The sequence below is a fragment of the Chelonia mydas genome, chromosome 7, assembly GCF_015237465.2.
Source record: "Chelonia mydas isolate rCheMyd1 chromosome 7, rCheMyd1.pri.v2, whole genome shotgun sequence".
In the NCBI taxonomy this organism is placed as follows: Eukaryota; Metazoa; Chordata; order Testudines; family Cheloniidae; genus Chelonia; species Chelonia mydas.
The window spans coordinates 32,301,080-32,321,434 of NC_057853.1; the positions used below are offsets into that span (position 1 = coordinate 32,301,080).

At 56.9% G+C, this 20,355-nt stretch overlaps 1 protein-coding gene across 28 annotated transcripts in view; it reads right to left on the minus strand.

Annotated features, from left to right (window-relative positions):
• NRXN2 (neurexin 2) overlaps window positions 1-20,355 on the minus strand; it is a 274,349-nt gene that overhangs the window by 227,743 nt on the left and 26,251 nt on the right. For all 28 annotated transcript variants that reach the window (XM_037904496.2, XM_037904495.2, XM_043551343.1 and 25 more), the window contains exon 3: window positions 7,520-7,537. In XM_037904496.2, coding sequence (XP_037760424.2) covers window positions 7,520-7,537 — 18 coding nt within the window. The remainder of the gene's footprint in view (window positions 1-7,519; window positions 7,538-20,355) is intronic.

Sequence of the window (20,355 nt, forward strand, 5' to 3'; positions counted from 1 at the left end):
TGTCTCCCGTGGAGGGAACTGTGCGGAGCCACTGTGTGGGGAGCCAGGAGCAGAGGGTAGCTAATTCCCCAAACAGCCCCTCCTTCTGCTCTTCTCCCACCCCTCCCCTGAGGGCGAGGATGAAGATGGGCAGGCAGGAGCAGGAGGCATTATTTCTCTCCCGCCCGCCCCAGTGCCTCCCGTGTCATTAATCATCATGTGCGCTCCTCTCCCCGCGCCAGGCAGCTGCTTCCAAGACATCAGGCCATTTCATGCAAATGACATGGAGCCCTCTCTGCCCCACACCCAGATGCCCCACCCCAAGACGCATGCTTCCCCTTATCCATCACCACCTCTACCCAGCCCAAAGGCACCATTTGCAGCCTGTAGGGCTTATACCCTGCAGGGGCAGGAGAGTTTGACCTTCAAAGACAGGAGTCCTGGCTCCTATCTCACGCAGTCCTGCTCTAACCACTACACCCCGCTCCCCTCCCAGAGCCAGGGACAGAACCCAGGAATCCTCATGCCCTAACCCCTGGATCAGGGGGGTGGGAAATGGGACATGGGGCCTGGCCCCTCTGGAAAGCGCCAGCTCCAATCCAAGGCAGGGGTGTTTGGCTTGCGGGTAGCAGTGGGGGTGATACGAAGCCACTATCCCTTCGCCATCTTCCACAGGGTGATGTGAAATGAGTCTGCTGGGTATCAGCCTGATTTCCAGTAGACTGTGCTGCTCAGTGACATCCCAACTGGCCACCTGGCTACTGTGGGCCGACTGCAACCACAGAGTCTTGACTCCCCGAGACTACACACTGGGGACACACTGCCGTGGGGAGTCTGTGTGGAGCAGGAGCTTGGGGCTGTGAGGGCTACAGTGGGTGAAGAGTTAATGGCCACAGGTGCGGGGAACTTGGGAAGGTGGGCAGGGAGCTGCAGCAGGCTTCCCTGCAGATGTAGGGGCTGCAGTGTGGGGGAGGACTGGAGAGGGGAAAGAAGGAGGGGGGTGGAAACTGCATGGAGGCTGAGGCCAGGCCCAAACACCCCCCTCCACAGGCCCAGGCCTGGCACATTAGGATGCTGTCTGCTCTCCTCCCGTCACCATGGAGACCAGCTCCAAGGATCCCTCAGGCATGACAGTGGTGGCCATATTGTTCCAACACTACAACCTCCCCCCAATACCCTGGCAGGACGGGGGCCCCCTGGAGAGAAAGCCATGGGGCGGGGGGACAGTGTCCACTGGCACCACGGAAGGAAGGATGAAGCTGGTGCCCCTCAATCCCGACCTGCAGCCCTGCTCTCCCAGCCACCCTCCCCCCACACTAACCAGGAGACCCCAGCTCTATTATGCAGCAGCTTCTGGCAGTTGGGAAGCTATAAATCATACCCAGCGTCCACCGGGGTCCCACCCCAGCCTCCTTACTGGCAACTGTTCAGAGCTGTGTGAGCACAGACAGCCAACGCTGCCAGCCCCCCAGCACCTGTGCCCTCCTGACACTCACCGCACAGGCCCTCACTTGCACACTCACTTTACACAGGCCTCCCCTGCACACATGCCACATGACCCTCCCTCACACAGTCACTTTACTCAGACCCTCCCTTGCATGCACACTCCCACCTTCACGCCCCATGCAGACACACACACAGTACACACCTCTCATGTAGGTGCACCTGCCTAGCCTATAGACACAAACACACAGTGACACAATCACATATGGGCACACGCCACACACACATTCCAACATGCCAACACATGCCAAACACATACAACAGAACATGGTGACATACTGGGGTATCTCTCTCACACGCACACCAGGACATTCTGGTACATGTACAACATGCTCCTACATGGGCTTGCACCTGCCCCGACATTCACCACCTGCAGCATGCACGCGTACCGTTACAGTCACAGCGTGACACAGGCACTGTTGAGTATGCCGCACAGCCTTGCACGTGGCTGGAGATGGGACACTGGGCGGGGAGGGCCAGGACTCTGAGGTGGCACTGAGCATTCTCTGCCCAGGTGTTGGCTGGCTCGTTCTTGCTCACATGCTCAGGCTCTAGCTGGTGGCCCATGTGGGGTCAGGAAGGAATTTTACCCAAGTCAGATTGGCAGGGACCTGGGGGGGCGGAAAGGGTTGCCTTCCTCTGCAGGGTGTGGGCGCAGGTCGATCGCCAAGATCACCTGGGTATTTCTCACTTCATTGGCCTCAGGCCATAGCGCCCTCTGGTCCCTCCTCTTCTCTGCCTGTGGCACAGAACAACCTAGTCTCCTGTGGGCTTTGGTTTCATTGCAGGCGCTGGGTTTGGTATATGGGTGCTGGCCTGTGCTATACAGATCAGGTGGTTCCTCCTGGCCTTAAACCCTGTGACGCTCACACCCTTACATCCTCCCTTGTGCCCTTACACACCCATTCACACACATATGTATGCCACATGCACACACTTGGGTAGGTCCCCTCACACCCTGACCCGATCCTTCACACCATCATGCACTCACACATGTGTGCACGCTACACATGCCCACCCACTCATGTACACGAGAGCCTGTGCTTGCCCAGAGCAGTCTGGGGTGGGGCGTGATTAATGGCCCCGTCCACTGGCCTGGCCCGGGCGCCCAGATAACATGCCCTGCTTTGTCTCGGATCATGTCAGTTAATGACAGGCCCCTAATCGGCATGGAGCTGCTGCCCGGGAGATTAATAACAGTGCAGGGCCCCAAATAATGCAAATCACAATTCAGGTATTTGCATAACATGAGCTCATTGGTTCCAATCTCCCTCATTTGCATATCAATACTCCATTGGTTCCAATGGCCCCTTTTATTAGCATAACACAAGGCCATTGGACCTCAGGAGTTTGGATGCTGGGGGGGAATAAGGGCGGGGTACTAGGAGTCATGGACTAATGGGGTGGGGGCTGCAGCTGCCTGCCCCAGCCTTCAAATGGGGAGAGCCAGGAAAGGGAAATTCATTGTGTGGGAGGGGTGGGGGGTTGTGGGGCATGGATGGGAGGTGCAAGAAGTCAGAGGAGGCAGAGGTGTGTTTGCACACCCATGTGAGCATGTGCACATCTTTCACACCAGTGATGTGAGGGCCAAAGGATGCACAGGACTGCTTTCTCTGCACATGCAAGGGAAAGGTGGGGCCTATTGTACAGACTCTGCACACATGTGGTGTGGATTCAAAAAACAGGCAACATACATGCACTCACACAGACATGAACATACAAGCACACACACCGAGACATGCACACCCTCATGGGCAGCACCTACTCCATACACAATACATGCAGAGGAGATGGGCATCTCGTTTCCTCTGCAGACATATGCAGGCTCCGCAGGTGGCATGTGCTTTGTATGGGTCCATGTATGGCTAAGCAGAACACAACTGTATGCATGTTCTCACCCCACACATGGAAGGGGGGTGCTCCAACACTTTCAACCACAGCCATACTCTGCACACACAGAAACCACCAGAGGTTCATGTTCCACATGGTATGCTCACACATACACACACACAATACTCAGGAAGCACATCATGCATCCAACATTCTTACACACAGACATGTGCCACACAAGCCAAACACATGGGAGAGGCACGTTCCATGCAAAACATTCACCCACAAACATGGGGAAATGCACAGAAAACACGCAGGAGGGCTATATTCCACACCTATTCTATACCCACACAGCGCATGGGAGGCGAGTGTCTGTGTGCACTGACTATATGTGTGCAGCCCCCCATGTCCAGTGGCAGAGGTTCTACACCCCCGCGCACACAATACCCAGGCTGCTGTGCCCATACTCTTGTCTGTGGAAACCAAGTGCCTCCCCTATAACGTATCTCACCCCCTCCATGATGCCCCCTGCCTCTTCACCCAGTGGGACGGGGAGGCTGCAGCACCCAAGTCCCCACCCTCTCTTCGGTGATTCCTGTTCTAAGCAGACATGACATCAAGTCACCATGCTGCTAAATCTTATCTCCCCAGCACAGACGCCTGTCCGTCCCCCGCACTGCAGCACACAGCATCAGGGGGTGCCAGGACACTCACAAACACACACACACACACACACACACACACACAGAGTCTGTACCCCCACAAACACACAAAGTCAGTTCACGCACACCATCTGTAACCCCTCCAAAAGACACACACACACAGCTGCGCCCTACACAGCTCCAGGGAGACAGCCAGTCACACACACACACGGCCAGTCACCCTCTCCCCATTAGGCCACCAAGGGACAAAATGGTGGCAGGATACAAGGGCAGACTGACACACAAACACCCACACACACAAATTCCACACCGGCGCTGTGCGACGACACAGCAGCAGAATACAAGCGGGGGAAGGGGAGATACAAGCAGGGACACACACACACCATCCCCCCCAAAGAGTTAGTCCCATTCCCCTCCCACACACACATTGCATCCAGGCTCCACTAGAGATACACAACATCCCCCTGCTCGTGACACGGGCACAATCACACTCCAGGGAAGCAGCCCCCAGAGTGCCCAGCCCCCACCCTGAAACACAACCTGCTCCACCAACTAGCAACAGCCACGCCCCTCCCAGAGCTGAGACTAGAACCCAGGAGTTCTGGCTCCCAGCCCCCTCCCTGCTCTAAGCCTGCTCTTGCAATGGAGTGGGGGGGCATGGTCTCCGTGGGGGTGGATTGTGATGGGGTAGGCAGCATGATCTCCGTGAGTGGATGTGGGGTGCGCTGGAGCAGGGTCCCTGCAATGGGGGTGATAGAGAGCACGTTAGAGGGGAGCACGGTCTCTGAGCTGGTGTCTTGAGATGGCTGCTCGGGGACAAGCCTCACCCAGCGAGTTGGGGGGAGGGGGCAGGGAAAATGCAGGCAAGAGGCTTCCCCTCACAGGTCCCCTGAGTCCCCCAAAGCTCCCAGACACACACACACACACCCACGGCTCCCCTCAGGCCCTGGGAACCCCGCAACTGCCAACCCATCTCCGTTGCCCATCATTTACTGTGGCACTCAGCCGGCCAGCTGCCAGGGGGATTGTGGGAAAGGAGCAGGGAGCAACTGGCTGGATTCCCCCCTTGCTTGGGGACTCCTGGGTCTGCTTGCAAAACGGGTGCTATCTACACCCCAACTCATCCAACCCCAAACTCTCCTCCCTGGAGCACACCAGCCCGCTGGGGGCCAGCCTCCCAAGCCCAGAGCCCTCCCATTCCCAAACACAAATCTCCCCTGCCCTCCATACACACCCCAGCCCGGCACAGCACCCATTCTGCATGCCGCACTGCCCTGTGTTCTGGGAAGACCCTACAGTAACAGACCTGGGAGGATAGCCACCATGCTTCAGGAGACCCTACAGTGACACACCAGCCCACACAGCCCCAGCACACCCAGGAGACCCTACAACAACACACCTGCCAATGCAATATGAGATAGGATTTGGAGAGGGAAATGGCTGCTGCCCTGAGCTCCCAGCTGAGGTTCAGCATGAATGGAAAAAAATGAATTTACCCAGCAGGCAGAGCCAGGGACAGAACGGGGACTGTCCGGTTCGGGGGGGGGGAATGCTGGGCAGGGGGCACCTGCTACGACTCAGTCCCAGTGTGTGTAGGGACTGGTTGGGAAGCTCTGGGGGAAAAAAGAAGTGAGGGGCAGAGTGTGTGTGTGGGGCTGGAGAGCAGTGGGGGGGTGGGGTTGAGGTGCAGGGGATATTTATACAGGCATCCCTCACCCAGCGCTGAGATGCAGATGCCTGTGGGGTGGGCTGCAGAGCCCTTTATGCTGGGATCCCTTGCCCAGCACTGAGATGCAGCCCCCGGCACAGGAGTTGTCCATACAGGGATCCTGTGGGGGAGGGGGCAGGGTTTGGAGTTGCCCTCCCTGGATACTCTGGGATGCCTTCTTGGCCCTGGTAACTGGGCAACAGGATGGGGAGATGGGTTGGGGGGCCAAGTTCTCCCATGGGGATTGGGCCCCTTTCCCATATGGGACCACAACTGAGAAATCAAATACACAACACACACACCCCTCACAGACACAACTTGTATTTACAAGCACCACAACACACATCAACATTCAACACTCAACAGAGTACACAAACACACACTGCACTTACACACACACATGCCCCATATACACACACACCCCACTCACACACTCTGAGCACACACACCCCACTCACGCACACCCCACTCACACGCACACCGCTCACACGCACACACACATCACTCACGTACTCTGCACACACGCACAACCACTCACACACTCTGCACAGACACACACACCACTTGCACTCTGAGCACGCACACACCACTCACTCACTCAGCGCATGCACACACAAACACACACACACTCACTGTGAGCGCGTACACACACACACCACTCACACACTCTGAATGTGCACATGCGCCCACACACACAGTGCTCGTGCATGCTCACTGAACACACATTCACAATGCAGTCATATATGCCACATACCCACCCCACACGTTCCACATGCACTCACATCTGAACACAACCTCCATGGACTCACCTCCATGCACTGCCAGCACAACACAGCAGACACACACTACACTGACACACCAAAGCACCCACACCGAACAATCCCTCCATAGAAATCACATTCCCTGCCCCCTGTAACTCCCCGTGCAACCCATCCCCCCATTACTGCATGGGGGATAGATAAGGGCAATACCCCCTCTCCATACCACCCCCCTCCCTGGTCTCTTAGACAAGCTCCACAAAAATCACAATCAAATCGAGGCCACAACCCTGCCCACAAATGCCAAGGCTACATCCACAAGCGAGACAACCCCTCAAGGAGTAAGGAGAAAGGGGACGGTCCAGAGCCCAGGGAGGAGGGGCTTGGGGGCAGGAAGGAGAGCATGGGGGCTGGGAAAGCCACAGAAGTGGGGGTGCCTTCTAATTTGTGTGGTGCAGTCTATTCCACCCCCAGGGCAGGATCGCCCCCTACGGACTATTCCAGTCTAGCAGAGCAGTGCAGGGCTCTATGGGCTGTGTTTGTGGGGAAGCTCTCCACTCCAATATCTCGGTTCTGATCCAGTCCTTCCCTAACCCCCTCGTGTCGGATCACGCATAGGATCCGACACTAGCCCCCACCCCGCCCCAGCAACAAAGCAGTATATGACCCTTCCCATGTGGGGCAAACAGCCGCAGAGACAGACTGCTATTACTGTGCTCTTATACCCCACACCGAGACAAGGTAAACCCTGGGAGATTGGGGGGACCCCAAGACAACTGGCGATGCCTGGCTGTAGGGGCAACCCCGAGACAGATACCCTGGCAGTAAGTGACCCCTTGGGATCCAATTCACCATCATGTGGGGGAGCACAGAGCTGGGGTGCTGTTGGAACACAGGGAAACCCCAACCCAGTCACACAGGAGCCCCCCAAGTCCAGGCACTCCTCGATGGACCCTTACAGGGCAAGGGAGCAGGAAACAGCCCCCCCCACCCCGGCAAGACATGAATTTGCTTCTTGTAGCATGGCCCCAACCCACACCATCCACAGCCAGCACAGAGAATGCAAAGGGGTCACTCACCTTCCATCGTATGCTCTTCTGCCACCGACACCCCCACAGATGCAGCCAGACAGACACACAGAGAAAGAAAGAGAGGGAGTTAGTGAGGGGGGGCCAGGCCACCAGCACAGACACACATTTACAGATAACTAGGTAAAGAGACCATAAGGGACAATGCTGCTCCCCAGGGGAATAGACCATAGGGAGCCACACTGCCTCCAGAGGTGAGGATAGACCATAGGGAGCCATACTGCCCCCGGGGCAGAGGGGATAGATGTTAGGGGCCACGCTGCCCTTGGGGGGCTGGGATAGATGGTAGGGGGCCACGCTGCCCCTGGGGGGGACAGACTGTAGGGGCCATGCTGCCCCCGGGGGTAAGGATAGACGGTAGGGGGCACGCTGCCCCCAGGGAAAGGGGAAATAGGCTGGAGGAGCACAGTGTGCCGAGTTCGCTAATCCCCCAGTCCTGCCCCACAGTTTCCCCACTATGGGCTTCCTCAGGGCAGTGGGCAGGACGGGAGCCAAAGGACCATGGTGGGGCTCTCCATGCGGAGCCCTCACTCTGGCCCCCAGACTCCCCAGTCTGGGGTTGGCAGGGTCTGGGGTCCCAGTTTACAGACACTAAATCCCTCCCCCCCCACCACAGTGCCAGAGACATTGGCAGGAGGGGTTAGTGGTGGGAAGGGGTGACAGGCCAAACCAATCATAACAGGACAAGATCTGTGCAAGCCAATGCCCCAGGTGCCCCTCACCACACCCACAACCCTGGCCATCCCAGCCTGGCCTCCACACCCAGTCCCACCCCACTGGTGATCGCACTCCAGCCCCACATGGCAGCCTGGAAGCCCATGGAGCAGGGGAGGGGGGTTATTTTGAAGGACTTGGGTTGATTGGGCTAGTTTAAGAAGCTGTCTTTGATCTGTGGGAGGAGCCCCTCTCCTTGGCTGGGATGTGAGCCCTGTGCAGAAGGACCCTTTGATGATGTAAACACATGGCTCAGCTGCTTTGGTGGGGCTACATGGTAGGCAGGAGCCAGGAGCTCACTCATCTTCGTGGGTGCCCTCCATGGGAAAGGGCCAGGACTCCTGGGTTCTATTCCCAGCTCGGGGAGTGGGGTCTAGATGTTAGAGCAACAGACAAAGAGTCAGGGTTTAGTGGGTTAGAACAGGAGTGGGGCTGAGCCAGGATTCCTGGGTTCTCTCTCTAGCTTTGGGAAGGGAGTGGGATCCAGTGGGTGAGTGTGGAGGGCCAGGTCTGGAAGCAGGATCTGTGGGATGCCTGGGTTTGACCCTGGGGGTTTGCACAGAGCTCAATGCAGGACAGACGCTTTCTGTTGTAACTAAATGTTTTATGACCAACCTTTATTATTTCTTTAGTCCCTTACTACCATTCCCAGACTCACTGAGTGAGGAAGCATGAAGCCTTCTGGCACCAGGGCTGGGACGGTGGAGGGCTGCAGATGTGCATAGAGGACCACTGGCAGGGATGGGGGGAAGCCCAGGGCTGGATTAGTAGGGGGCTGTGGGTCAGTACTGGGGGGCACTGGCAGAGCTACGGGGGGAGCCCAGGGCTGAGTTAGCAGGGGTCTGCGGGTCAGGACGGGGGGGCACCAGCAGGGCTGGGGGTGGAGCCCAGGGCTGGGACAGCAGGGGGCTGCAGACTCAGGCAGGCCTCACCTTGTGACCACGAGGGCTAGAGCTCAGGGGGCTGCTGAATGAGGGCCGTGTCTGAGCAGAGTGTGACCAGCCACGTCCCCCCAGACACAACACATGGTGCAGGGCCCAAGGCTCCCACCCCTCAGCACAGCCCTTCCCCTCCCACAGAATGGAGCCAAACCAACAAGTGAAGCAATTCATAACAACGGACCAAGGCAAGGAGCTCACAGCTAATAACTGGGGCCAACAGACTAACCACAGAGCCCTCCCCCTTCCTCACTGGCACCAATGGAAACCCCTCCCTCCCCCCTCCAGCTGCCAGGACCAGGGACAGCAGCCAAAACAGCTAAGGGAGAGCAACACAGCTCCACTGGTGCCCTCAATCCCGACCCACAGCCCCTGCCATCCCAGCCCAGCACTCATCCGCCAGAGCCCTCAATCCCAGGCCTGGGCTCCCCCCTCCCCACAGCCCTGCCAGCCCCCTCATCCTGATCTGCAGCCCCCTGTGATCCCAGCTCTGGGCTTCCCCCCATACCTTTGCTGGTGCCCCTCAGTCCTGACCCACACACACTGATCCCCCAACACACACACACACACACAGCTCTCCATAGAATGGGGTGCAGTCAGGAATGCTCTGCCCAGGTCTCCCCCCACCTGCCTTTGCCCCCTCCAATGGCTGCACTCCCACCAGCTGTCCCCAGGGACTGATCACCCCTTGCCCCAGGCAACATCATTAATACTGTATGCAAATGATCAGGGGGAGGTAGGGGGAGGCTCATGCACGGGTCTGTGCTCTTTTCCCCCACAGCCAGGTGCTGGGGTTGTGACAAGAAGTCTACTGGGTCAGTGTGTTGGAGGAGGGATCATTCTCCTTCCAGACCCCACTGTGAAGGGGGTGCTGGGGTGGAGTAAGTGGTTAGAGTCTCCCAATGCACCCCCAGCATCCCCCAGATACCTCCCACAACAGACACCCCAATGCACCCCACATACCCCACCAGACACCCTATACACCCCCTACCAGACACCCCAATGCACCCCAGATACCCCCACGCCCCCAATTCTGTGCACGGCAGGGTGGGGGAGGGGTGCCAAGACACCAGGCCCCTCTGGATCCTCCTTAGTGATAACTGAGCAAAATGAGCAGGGCAGGTGGCAAGGGCTGGTTTCCATGGCAACCCCAAACAAAAGGCTGGCCAGGGTGACGTGGGCTCTAACACATGGCAGGAGAAGGCTGGGAAAAAGGGGGCGCCCCCAACCAAACCTACTCCTCCCCTGTCATCCTGGGGGGAGTCCGGACTCCTGGGTTCTATCCCCAGCCCTGGGCAAAGAATGGGGTCTAGTGGGTGCCTGGGAGCTAGGACACTTGGGTCCCAGCATGACCTGGGATGAGACCCTTCCCCTCTCCATGTTGTGCAGGCTGCACTGGGGGAGGGAAGGGACCATTCCCCCCATGAGGGCCAAGCACTGCGGGGAGCAGGCCTTGCTGGGAGACCAGTGCTCCCTGCCCCAGAAGCCTCGCTATTCCAATGGGTCGGCCCCTGCACATCAAGCTCTGTGCCAGCCTCAGACTCTGTCCCCTGTCCCACCCCACGCCCTGCTGGGCAAGGGGAAATCTCTGGGGAGGGCAGCAGGCATGAGCCAGTGAGTCTGGGGGCTTGAAACAGCCACTGAATGTGGAAGGCCAGGGTGGGGAAATGGGGCACATTGGGGCAAGGGAGAAAGGAGGAGACAGCGACTCTAGGCATGCACATGTGGGTCTGCCTCTGCCTGTAGGTCTGCTACGGGGGACGACACGTCTCTGTCTGTGGGTCTGCAGGCTACGTGTATCTGCCTGTAGGTCTGCTGGGGCGGGGGGGGGGTGAAAACAACACATTCTGCGGGCCATGTGTATCTGTCTGAGGGTCTGCACAGGTGTGCATGCCACGTGTGAATGGGTAAGTTCAGGAGCAGATTTACCATGAAACAAACCATGCAGTGGCACGGGGCCCCCAATGACAGGGTGGCCCCCAAAATGCAGGACAAATATCTGACAGCCTGCTCCCGAGTCCTGGCCGGTGGCGCAGCAGGGCTCAGGCAGGCAGGCTGCCTGCATGCCATGGCCGGTGGCCCCACGTCGCTCCTGGAAGCGGCCGGCTGTTGGCACTTCTCTGCGTGCCCCTGGTGGGGGGGGGGGGGAGAGGCAGCTCCCTGCACTACCCCCACCCCGGGCAACGCACGGAGACCTTCTGCCCCCCTCCCCCCAAGGGGCGCACAGAGACGTGCCAGCAGCAGGGCTAAGGTGGCTCCCTGCCCGCTCTGCCTCCCTCCCTCCGTGCTGCTTTGCTCCTGGAAGCGGCCAGCATGTTCCTGTGGCCCCGGGGGCGGGGGAGGGGGTAGTGTCTCCACGCGATGCCCCTGCCCTGAGCACCAACTCCACAGTGCCCATTGGCAGGGAACTGCGGCCAATGGGAGCTGTGGGGGCAGCGCCTGCGGGCAGCGGTGCATGGAGACCCCGTGTCCACCCCGCCTAGGAGCCACTGCCGGAAGAGTATGTGTGTGCCAGTGGCTTTGGGAGCCGCGCTGCCCGAGGTGAGCGCTGCCCCCCCCCCCCGAGGCAACCCAACCCCCTGCCCCAGCCGAGAGCCTGCACCCAGCACCCAAACTTCCTCCCAGAACCTGCCCCCTGCACTCCAACCCCCTGCCCCAATCAAGGTACCTCACTTTATTTTCATTTACTTCCCATTACTTATAATATAGGAGGAGGATGAAGAAAAAAAGAATGAAAAACTGGGGGGGGGGGGGGGGGGGAGTAAGCGAGAATGTTCTTTTTTTTGGCTGGGTCCTGAGGGGGGGACCCTGAAAATGAGGCTGCACACAGGGCCCCACTACCTCTAAATCTGCCACTGGGTCAGTTTGTAGCATGTACGTGGGTCTGTCTGCCTGCCTGTGGGTCTGCGGGGTGTGCATGCTGTGTGTGCGTGAGTCGGTTTGTCGGGTGTGGGTGGCACTGTGGAATGTACGTGGGTCTGTCTGTGGGCCTGCAGGGGGTGTGTGTGTGTCTGCTGGTTGATCTGCAGAATGCGTGCATGTCTGTCTGGCTGCCGTGCAGCCCCCGGCTGGCTTGGGCAGGAGCCAGGCTCTGGGCTCCCAGACAACACGTCCCCAATATGGGGTTGGCACACGCCTCACATAGCAGCTGCCAGGCAGCCCATCGGCACGGCATGGCACTGCACGGGGGGCATCAGGACAACAGCACATAGCATGTTCACTAGTGGGTGAGACAGGCAAAATAGTGGCACACATTGGCCCATGCCCACTGCCCGCCCCATACAAAGGGAGGACATGCAGTCCCCACACTCGTGCCCTAGTGAGGCACACTGCTCCCCGGGCAGCCCTCTGGAGCCAACCGAGCAACAACGGACATTGGCCCAACGCTCTCTCAACATGTTCTAGGGCAGAGGTGGGCAAACTACGGCCCGCGGGACCGTCTTGCCCAGCCCTTGAGCTCCCCACCGGGGAGGCTCCCCCGCAGCCAAGCCGCCGCGCAGGGAGTGCTCTGGGTGGGGGGCTGCGCGCTCCTGCAGGGCAGTGCGGCAGCGTGTCTGGCTCCAGCCGTATGGCGCAGCTGCCAGACATGCTGCTCTGAGCAGCACGGTAAGGGGGCTGGGGGGTTGGAAAAGGGGCAAGGGAGCCTGGGGGGCAGTCAGGGGACAGGGAGCGGGGGCAGTTGGACTGGGTGGAGGTTCGGGGAGGGCGGTCAGGGGATGGGGAATGCGGGGAGTTGGATAAGCATGGGAGTCCCAGGGGGCCTAGGCGGGGGCAGGGGTGTGGACAGGGGTCAGGGCAGTGAGGGGACAGGGAGCGGGGGGGTGGAGGGGTTGGCTAGGTGTGAGAGTACCAGGGGGGCCTGTCAGGGGGCAGGGGTATGGATAGGGGTCGGGGCAGTCAGGGAGCAGGGGTGTTGGATGGGGGGTGGGGTCCCGGTTAGGGTTGGGGGCAGTCAGGGGACAAGGAGCAGGGGGGTTGGATGGGTCGGGGGTTCTGAGGGGGGCAGTCAGGGGTGGGAAGTGGGAGGGGGCAAGGGCCAGGCTGTTTGGGGGGCACAGCCTTCCCTACCCGGCCCTCCATACAGTTTTGCAACCCCGATGTGGCCCTCGGGCCAAAAAGTTTGACCACCCCTGTTCTAGAGCCCCCACACGAGGGCCAAATCCAGCCCTTCCAGTGCGCCTGAGATATGATCATGAGCCCCCACACCAGGGCCAAACACAAGATCCAGTGTGCTCGAGACCTATTCTAGAGCCCCCACACCAGAGCAGAGTCCAACCCACTCTAGAGTGCTCAAGCTCTGTTCTAAACTGCCACCCCAGGGCTGAATCTACCCCACGCCACTGGGTCCAAGACCTGTGCTAGAGCCCCCACTCTAGGGCTGAATCTAGACCATCCTAAGAGAACCCATTTTAGGGCTGACCCTGACTCATATTAGATTTCCAGGCTACACATGCTTCAAGTAAATGATGAACCACAGCTCCTCACCCGCACCCCCCACCCCGTGTTCCCACACCGTGGGAATTCTCCACTGTGCACAATGATCAGAGCGATGATGCAGCACAAACATGGGTTGGGAGCTTGTGGTTCAGACACTGGGCTGGGTTGTATCCCAGCTCGCCACTGACCTTGGGTGAGTCCCTTCCCCCCGGCCCCAGTGCCTCAGTTTCACCTCCCACCCTTTGTCTCTTCAGACTGTAGGCTCTTCAGGGCAGGGACCATCTCTCACTATATGTCTGTACAGCGCCCAACGGGGGCCCCAATTTCAGCCATGCGGGATCTGTGCAGTGCCCGGCCTGCTGGGGGCCCTGATCTCAGCCAGGGTTGTGGGGGTCTGTGCAGCACCCAGACCACCTGGGGCCATCATCTTGGCCATGGGGGGGGGGGTTCTGTGCGGCACCCAGCCCGATGGGGGCACTGATCTCAGCAGGGGGGGTGTCTGTACAGCACCTGGCCCTCCAGAGGCCATGATCTCAGTGGGGGGCGGGGTGGGGGGGGGTCTTCGCAGCACCTGGCCTGTTAGGGGCCCCAATCTCAGCCAGGTGGGGAGTCTGTGCAACACCTGGCCCTCTGTAGGCCCTGATCTTGGTGGGGGGTGTGGGGGGGTCAGTGCAGCACCTGGCCTGCTAGGGGCCCTGATCTCAGCCGGGGCAGACAGACACTATTGCAGTAAGAGGACTCAGGAATTCTGTATTGTTCAGGGAGGCAAATAAGGACATTTTGTGCTGAACCCAACCCAAAGAGGGAGGAGGGTTCGATTCCAAGTGAACCCCACCCCCACCTCCCCCCACTTACATGCAAAGGCAGATCCCAGCTTTCCCAGGAGCTCCCCTCCCTTGCACAGACACCCCTTGCTTTCCACAGTGGCTCCACTAGGAGAGTTTCACACTCTCTGCCGGCTGCAGGCAGTGGCACAGCTGGTGGGGGGGAGGACTCCATAGCACCACCTGGTGGTGCCCAGCTGTTCAGCACAGGGTTCAGGCGGCACAAGCCATGCGGAAAAGCCATCCTCCCGGGGGGCATGCAGGCAGGGATGGGCAATCTCTCTCCACATCCCGTCTCCTGGCAGCTCTTCCCCAGCTGACCTTGGGGTGTCCTTGCAGAGGCAGAGACTGAGCGCGGATGGCTGGGCCCGGAGAGCCTCCCCCAACCCTCCAGAGGCACACACACTGGGGGGATCCAGGCCAGGCAGCAGCTGCAGTCAGCACTCCCCACATGTGAAAAGGGCTAATAGGAGCAGGTGGGGGGCACCGGGGAGGGGACATCAGCGCCGGTGGGGGGAGAGTACAAGGGAGACAAAAGAAAAGAATGAAAAAATGGGAAAACACTAAAAAAGGGAAGAGGAGAAAGAAAGGATGAAAAATGTGAATGAATGAAAGACAGAACAAGAAAAAAGGCAAAAAGGAGGCGAATAAAAGGATGTAAAAATGAGTAAGAATGGAAAACAGAAACATGGGAAAAGAAAGGAAAGATGACAGAATGAATGAAAAAGGAAAAGAGCAAAAGAATGAAAGGATAAAAAGGAGAGAAACAAGGAATGAAAGAATGAGAAAGAATAAAAAAACAAATGAATGGAAAAAAGGGGGGGAAAGAACAAATAAAGATGGAAAGGGAAACAAAATAACAAAGAAAAGAGAGAATAAAGGAATTCAATCATGAGAAAGGAAGGGAAAGAAATGAAGAAAGAATGAACAGTAAAGTGAAAAAAAAGAAAAATCAACAGGGGTTTGGGCAGGGGGGTCAGGAGGAGGAAGTGGGGTAGAGCAGGGAGGTCAGGAACATGAACTGAGGACAGGGAAAGGAGGATACCTCAAGGACTTGGCACCCTGTCCTAGCCCTGCGGCCCCTCCACTGCCCCTTCCTGGCTGTGACATAATGTGGATCAGGGTAACACGGGCACCTGAGCAGGCTCAGTGATCAATGAGGGGGAGAGACGACAAACGCTCCACCCCCATCCGGAATCTGATCCACCCTCTACCACCACCCCCTCTCACACACACCCCCAGACCCTGTCCAGACCAGTCACCCTGGGGGCTCCTGACCCTGCACTGTGGGAGGGGCTGGGAGGGACAGGCAGGCTGGCACCTCCCCATGTGGTTGGGTCCAGGTGCTGAGCTGGGACAGCCCCTCTTATATAAAACATGCACACACACCCTCCAGCCAGCAACCCTGCCACAGCATGGCCCTTGACCCATACACCCACCAGGGCACTTGCTGTAGCCCTAACCCGTGCCTAACACACAGCATTCAGGAACCCCTGCCACCACACCAGTCCCATCTCGTGCCATTCATCCAACACCTCCACACACAGCACGACTGATATGCCTGCACCCTCACACTGCCCGGACATCCTACACTATCAGTACACACACACACACACAGCATAATTCTACAAGTCCGCAGCCTAACACCCCAACATCCTATCCCACTTGTACTGACACCCTATCCCACCCTACACCTGCACACCAACACCCTATATACTTGTATACATACAGCGTAAACTTTCACCCATACAACTTTGTACATAACACTCTACAGCCTATGTCCGTTGTATGCACATATGGCATAAATCTCCCAAACAACCTCAATACTCTTTATATACATACACACCCCAGCATATCCCTACACCCTATAATGCTTGTACTCACACAAACCACAATTCTCCCATACAACTTAACACCCCAAAACTCACTGTCTACCACTTGCGTACATACACATATACACAAGAGTATAATCCTTCAACTCTACAACCTAACACCCTAGTACACACCACTCCTATACACATAGTATTTACACACACAAAAAACAGCATACACAGGAAGAACCATTTAATCTAATACCCAAGTACACAACACCCTAAACTATTTGAAAACACACATCCGCACACCACAATCCTTTACCCGTACAATAAACATCCCACTACACAACACCCCGGCACCATACCCTTCATAGAATCACAGAATATCAGGGTTGGAAGGGACCTCAGGAGGTCATCTAGTCCAACCCCTTGCTCAAAGCAGGGCCGATCCCCGACTAAATCATCCCAGCCAGGGCTTTGTCAAGCCTGAGTATTGTATTCAAACACACACACACAGACAGTGTAATCCTTCACTCATACATAATACCTTCTGCACACAGCCACACAACAAGGTCCTAACACATCACAAGACAATATCCATACTTTTATTCCCTCACACAGCATAATCCTTCACCCATACAACACCTTCTGCACACTGCCAAACACCACAATCCTTCAACCAGACACCCTACACTACTGGTAGGTCTACCCTTCTCCCATACATCCTAGTTCACAACACCCTATGTCCCTTGTGCAGAGACACACACATCATAATCCTTCACCCAGACAACCTGACACCTTAGTACACAACACCCCATGACCTCGTCTTCCTACTTGCAACATAGCCAAGCAACCCCACACGCCCTAGCACGCAGTGACTTCCCCCAACATTATCCCATTGTACCCAGCAACACCCCCATTACATCCACCCAAACCTCCTCAGTCACTGAAGAGTAGTTAGCAAAACTGTCCCCTGGGCAACCAGCCTAGGCAACAGTCACCGAGGCGTCACCACATTGTTGTCAGTAGCAACTGGCCTCAGCCAAAGAATTCAGTCAGCACAATCTCCGCAACAATGATGGACAGTTGCCAAGAGTCAGCCAGCCCAACCAACTGTCTCCATAGCAACCAGCCCTAGACAACAGCCACCAAGAAGCTAGCTGGTGCAAGCGTATCCCTGGCAAGCAGCCATAGACAACAACCAATGAAGATTTGGTTGGCCCACTTGTCTCCGTAGCAAATGGGCAAGAAACACAATCACCAAGCAGTCAATAGTTGTCTCAGTTCTCTCCATGGCAACCATCCTAGACAACTGTCACCCAAGATTCAGAGTGTGTGGGTGGATTGTGCACTGAAGGTGAGGGAGATGTGTGTCTGTGTGTGGTTGAGTGCATTGTGCATAGGTGGGTGGGCGAGCAAGTGGCTGGCTGTCTTGTGTGCATCTGCCGTGTTTGTGTGTGTTGTGTGACAGATGGGATGGTGTCTGTACAGGTGTGTCTGTATGTCTGGGGGGGGGGGTGTGTGAGTATGTTGTGAGCGGGTGTTTCTTGGTACATTTGTTTTGCATCTATAAATACTGTCTGTGTGTGCGTATATAGTGTTCTGAGAGTGCCTGTTTCTATCTGTGTGTTTAAGAAAGTGTCTCTGTGTGTATATAAGAATCTATGAGTGTCGCATGTGAGCATGTGTCTGTGCTGCGTGACTGTTTGTGTGTTACTGGGTGCCTGCCTGTGTGAACTGTGTAGGACTGCGTCATTCTCCATGTGTCTGTACACATGTATGTTTTGTGTGACTGTTTTTATGTGTTGTGCAGTTCGCCCAGCCAGATAGCACTCACATGCATGTCTGCCTGTGTGTACTGAGAGTGTGTCATTGTGTGTGCACACATGCTGTGAGAGTTTGCCTGGGTATTGTCTATCTGTGTGTGTTTTTGAGAGTGTGTATGGGGGGGGGTGATGTGTCATGAGTAAATGTGTGTGTTTGCATACATACACATACACACTCTCTCCCCACCACAGACCGCTAGTGACTGGCCAGGGAGCGCTCCCCCTCTGCCAGCTGGGGCAACTCACAGACACAGCTTACCCAGCCCAGGATCACAGCCAAGCAGACATGGCCATGAACACACACATTTTGGCTAAACAAACACCGCATGGCTGGGATGGGATTGCTTCCCCAAAAAGAGCCTGATCTCACCCCACACAAGTCCCCAGTTAACCTAGCGGGAAACTTGGCCAAGGTCACACAGTCGGTCAGTCACAGAAGGAACCCAGAAGTCCTGACTCTCTAACCCAGAAGGCCCCACTCCCCTCTCCGAGCTGGGACAGACCCCAGGAGTCCTGAATCCCAGCCTCCCTGCCCTACTCTAACCACTGGGCCCCCGTGTCTCTCTGTGCAGTGTCACTCTGGCACTGTTGGAATCACTGTGCAGATGAAGAGGCACTTGTAGGATTTTAGGTGTTTAACATCCCCAGATGCCCCCTAGGGAGCTGTGATTCCTTGCACCTTTGCCCTGCCTCCCCCCTCCCCCCTCCCCACCCCCACTCATAGTCAGACACACAGCACGGCAACTCCCTCGCCTGGTGGGTGGCAACAGGGAAACCCTATGGAGCCAGAGAGCACTAGAGGGCGCAGGCTTCACAGTGACTGTAGGCCCAGCACATTGCCCACCCCAGCTCCTTGCCTCCCTCCAGCCTCACCACAGCTCCCTGGGCCACCCTCCCAGCCCCTCCATCACAGGGACTCCCTGCAACTCCCCCTCCTTCAAGCCAGGTACCCCGTGTCCCCCATGCCAGGTACCCCATTCTCCTCCCATGCCAGAGGCTCTGTAACCCTACTTCCCCCCAGTACAAGGCTCCCCATTCTCCCCCGCATGCCATGGGCTGTATGTACCTCTACCCCTCTCTCCCATGCCAGGGGCTCTGTGCCCCCCATGCCAGGTCTCCCCTTCCCCCCATGCCAGGTACCCAATTCTCCCTCCATGCCGGGCTCTGTGCCCCCCGCCAGGGGAGCACTGGTGACAACCATTGGCCAAGGTGCTGGGAGACACAAAGCCAGGCCCAAGGCAGGTCCTGCTGGACCGTGTCAGGGGCACTGGGGCCCCATTCCAACCCAGGATTCCTGGTGGAACTCTCATCCATACACACGCACATGCTGAGCTGGTCCTGATCAAACTATGAAGGTGAAGGGCATGATCTGGCACTGCCACAGTTATCCTGGGCAAACCCTAGCACTGCCTCAGGCTTTAAACTGATCTCGTGAGAGGCCGGGAGACCTTCCTGGGGGACAGGTTATCCCATCGGTGGGGGGTTCTGGCTCCTTCCTCTGAAGCAACTGCGACTGGTCACTGTTGCAGACAGAGACCAGGTTGGATGGGCCCCGGGTGGCAGTGGGGGAGAAAGGGAATATCACGCTGGACGGGCCCCTGGGTCTGATCTGGGATGGCAGGGAGGGTGGTGTGATAAATGAGGGTAGGGTAGCTCCCTTTTATGGACACCCAACCAGCCAGTTAGCTATAAAATCCCTGTTAGTAGCTGTTCTCTACTCGCTTTACCTGTAAAGGGTTAAAAAAGCCCATAGTTAAAAGGAAGGGAGTGGACACCTGACCAAAAGAGTCAATGGGAGGGCTAGAACTTTTTAAAATTGGGAAAAAACTTTCCCTTTGTCTGTCTGTCTGTCGTTCTCCGGGGAGAGGAGACGCAGAGCAGAAACAGGGCTGAACTATGCTGTAGGAAGCTTTAAGCCAGCTCTGAAAAACCATCAGATGATACCTACAGATTATTGATTTGAAACCCCCAGATATGTAAGTAGCTCAGGGAATGTCTAGGAAGACACGATTAGGTTTATCTTTTTTTTTTTTTCCTTATTGGCTTGTGGACTCCTCTGTGCTAACCCCAAATGCTTTTATTTTGCTTGTAACCATTAAGTTGGACCTCAAGAAAACCATTCTTGATGGTTAATTATCATATTGGCTCTTTTTAAATCTGGCAATAACCTAAGTTCCAGATGTATTTTCTTTCTTTTTGTTTTTAATAAAATTTACCTTTTTTAAGAACGGGATTGGGGTTGTGCGTGTCCTAAGGGGGTTGTGCATATGTTGT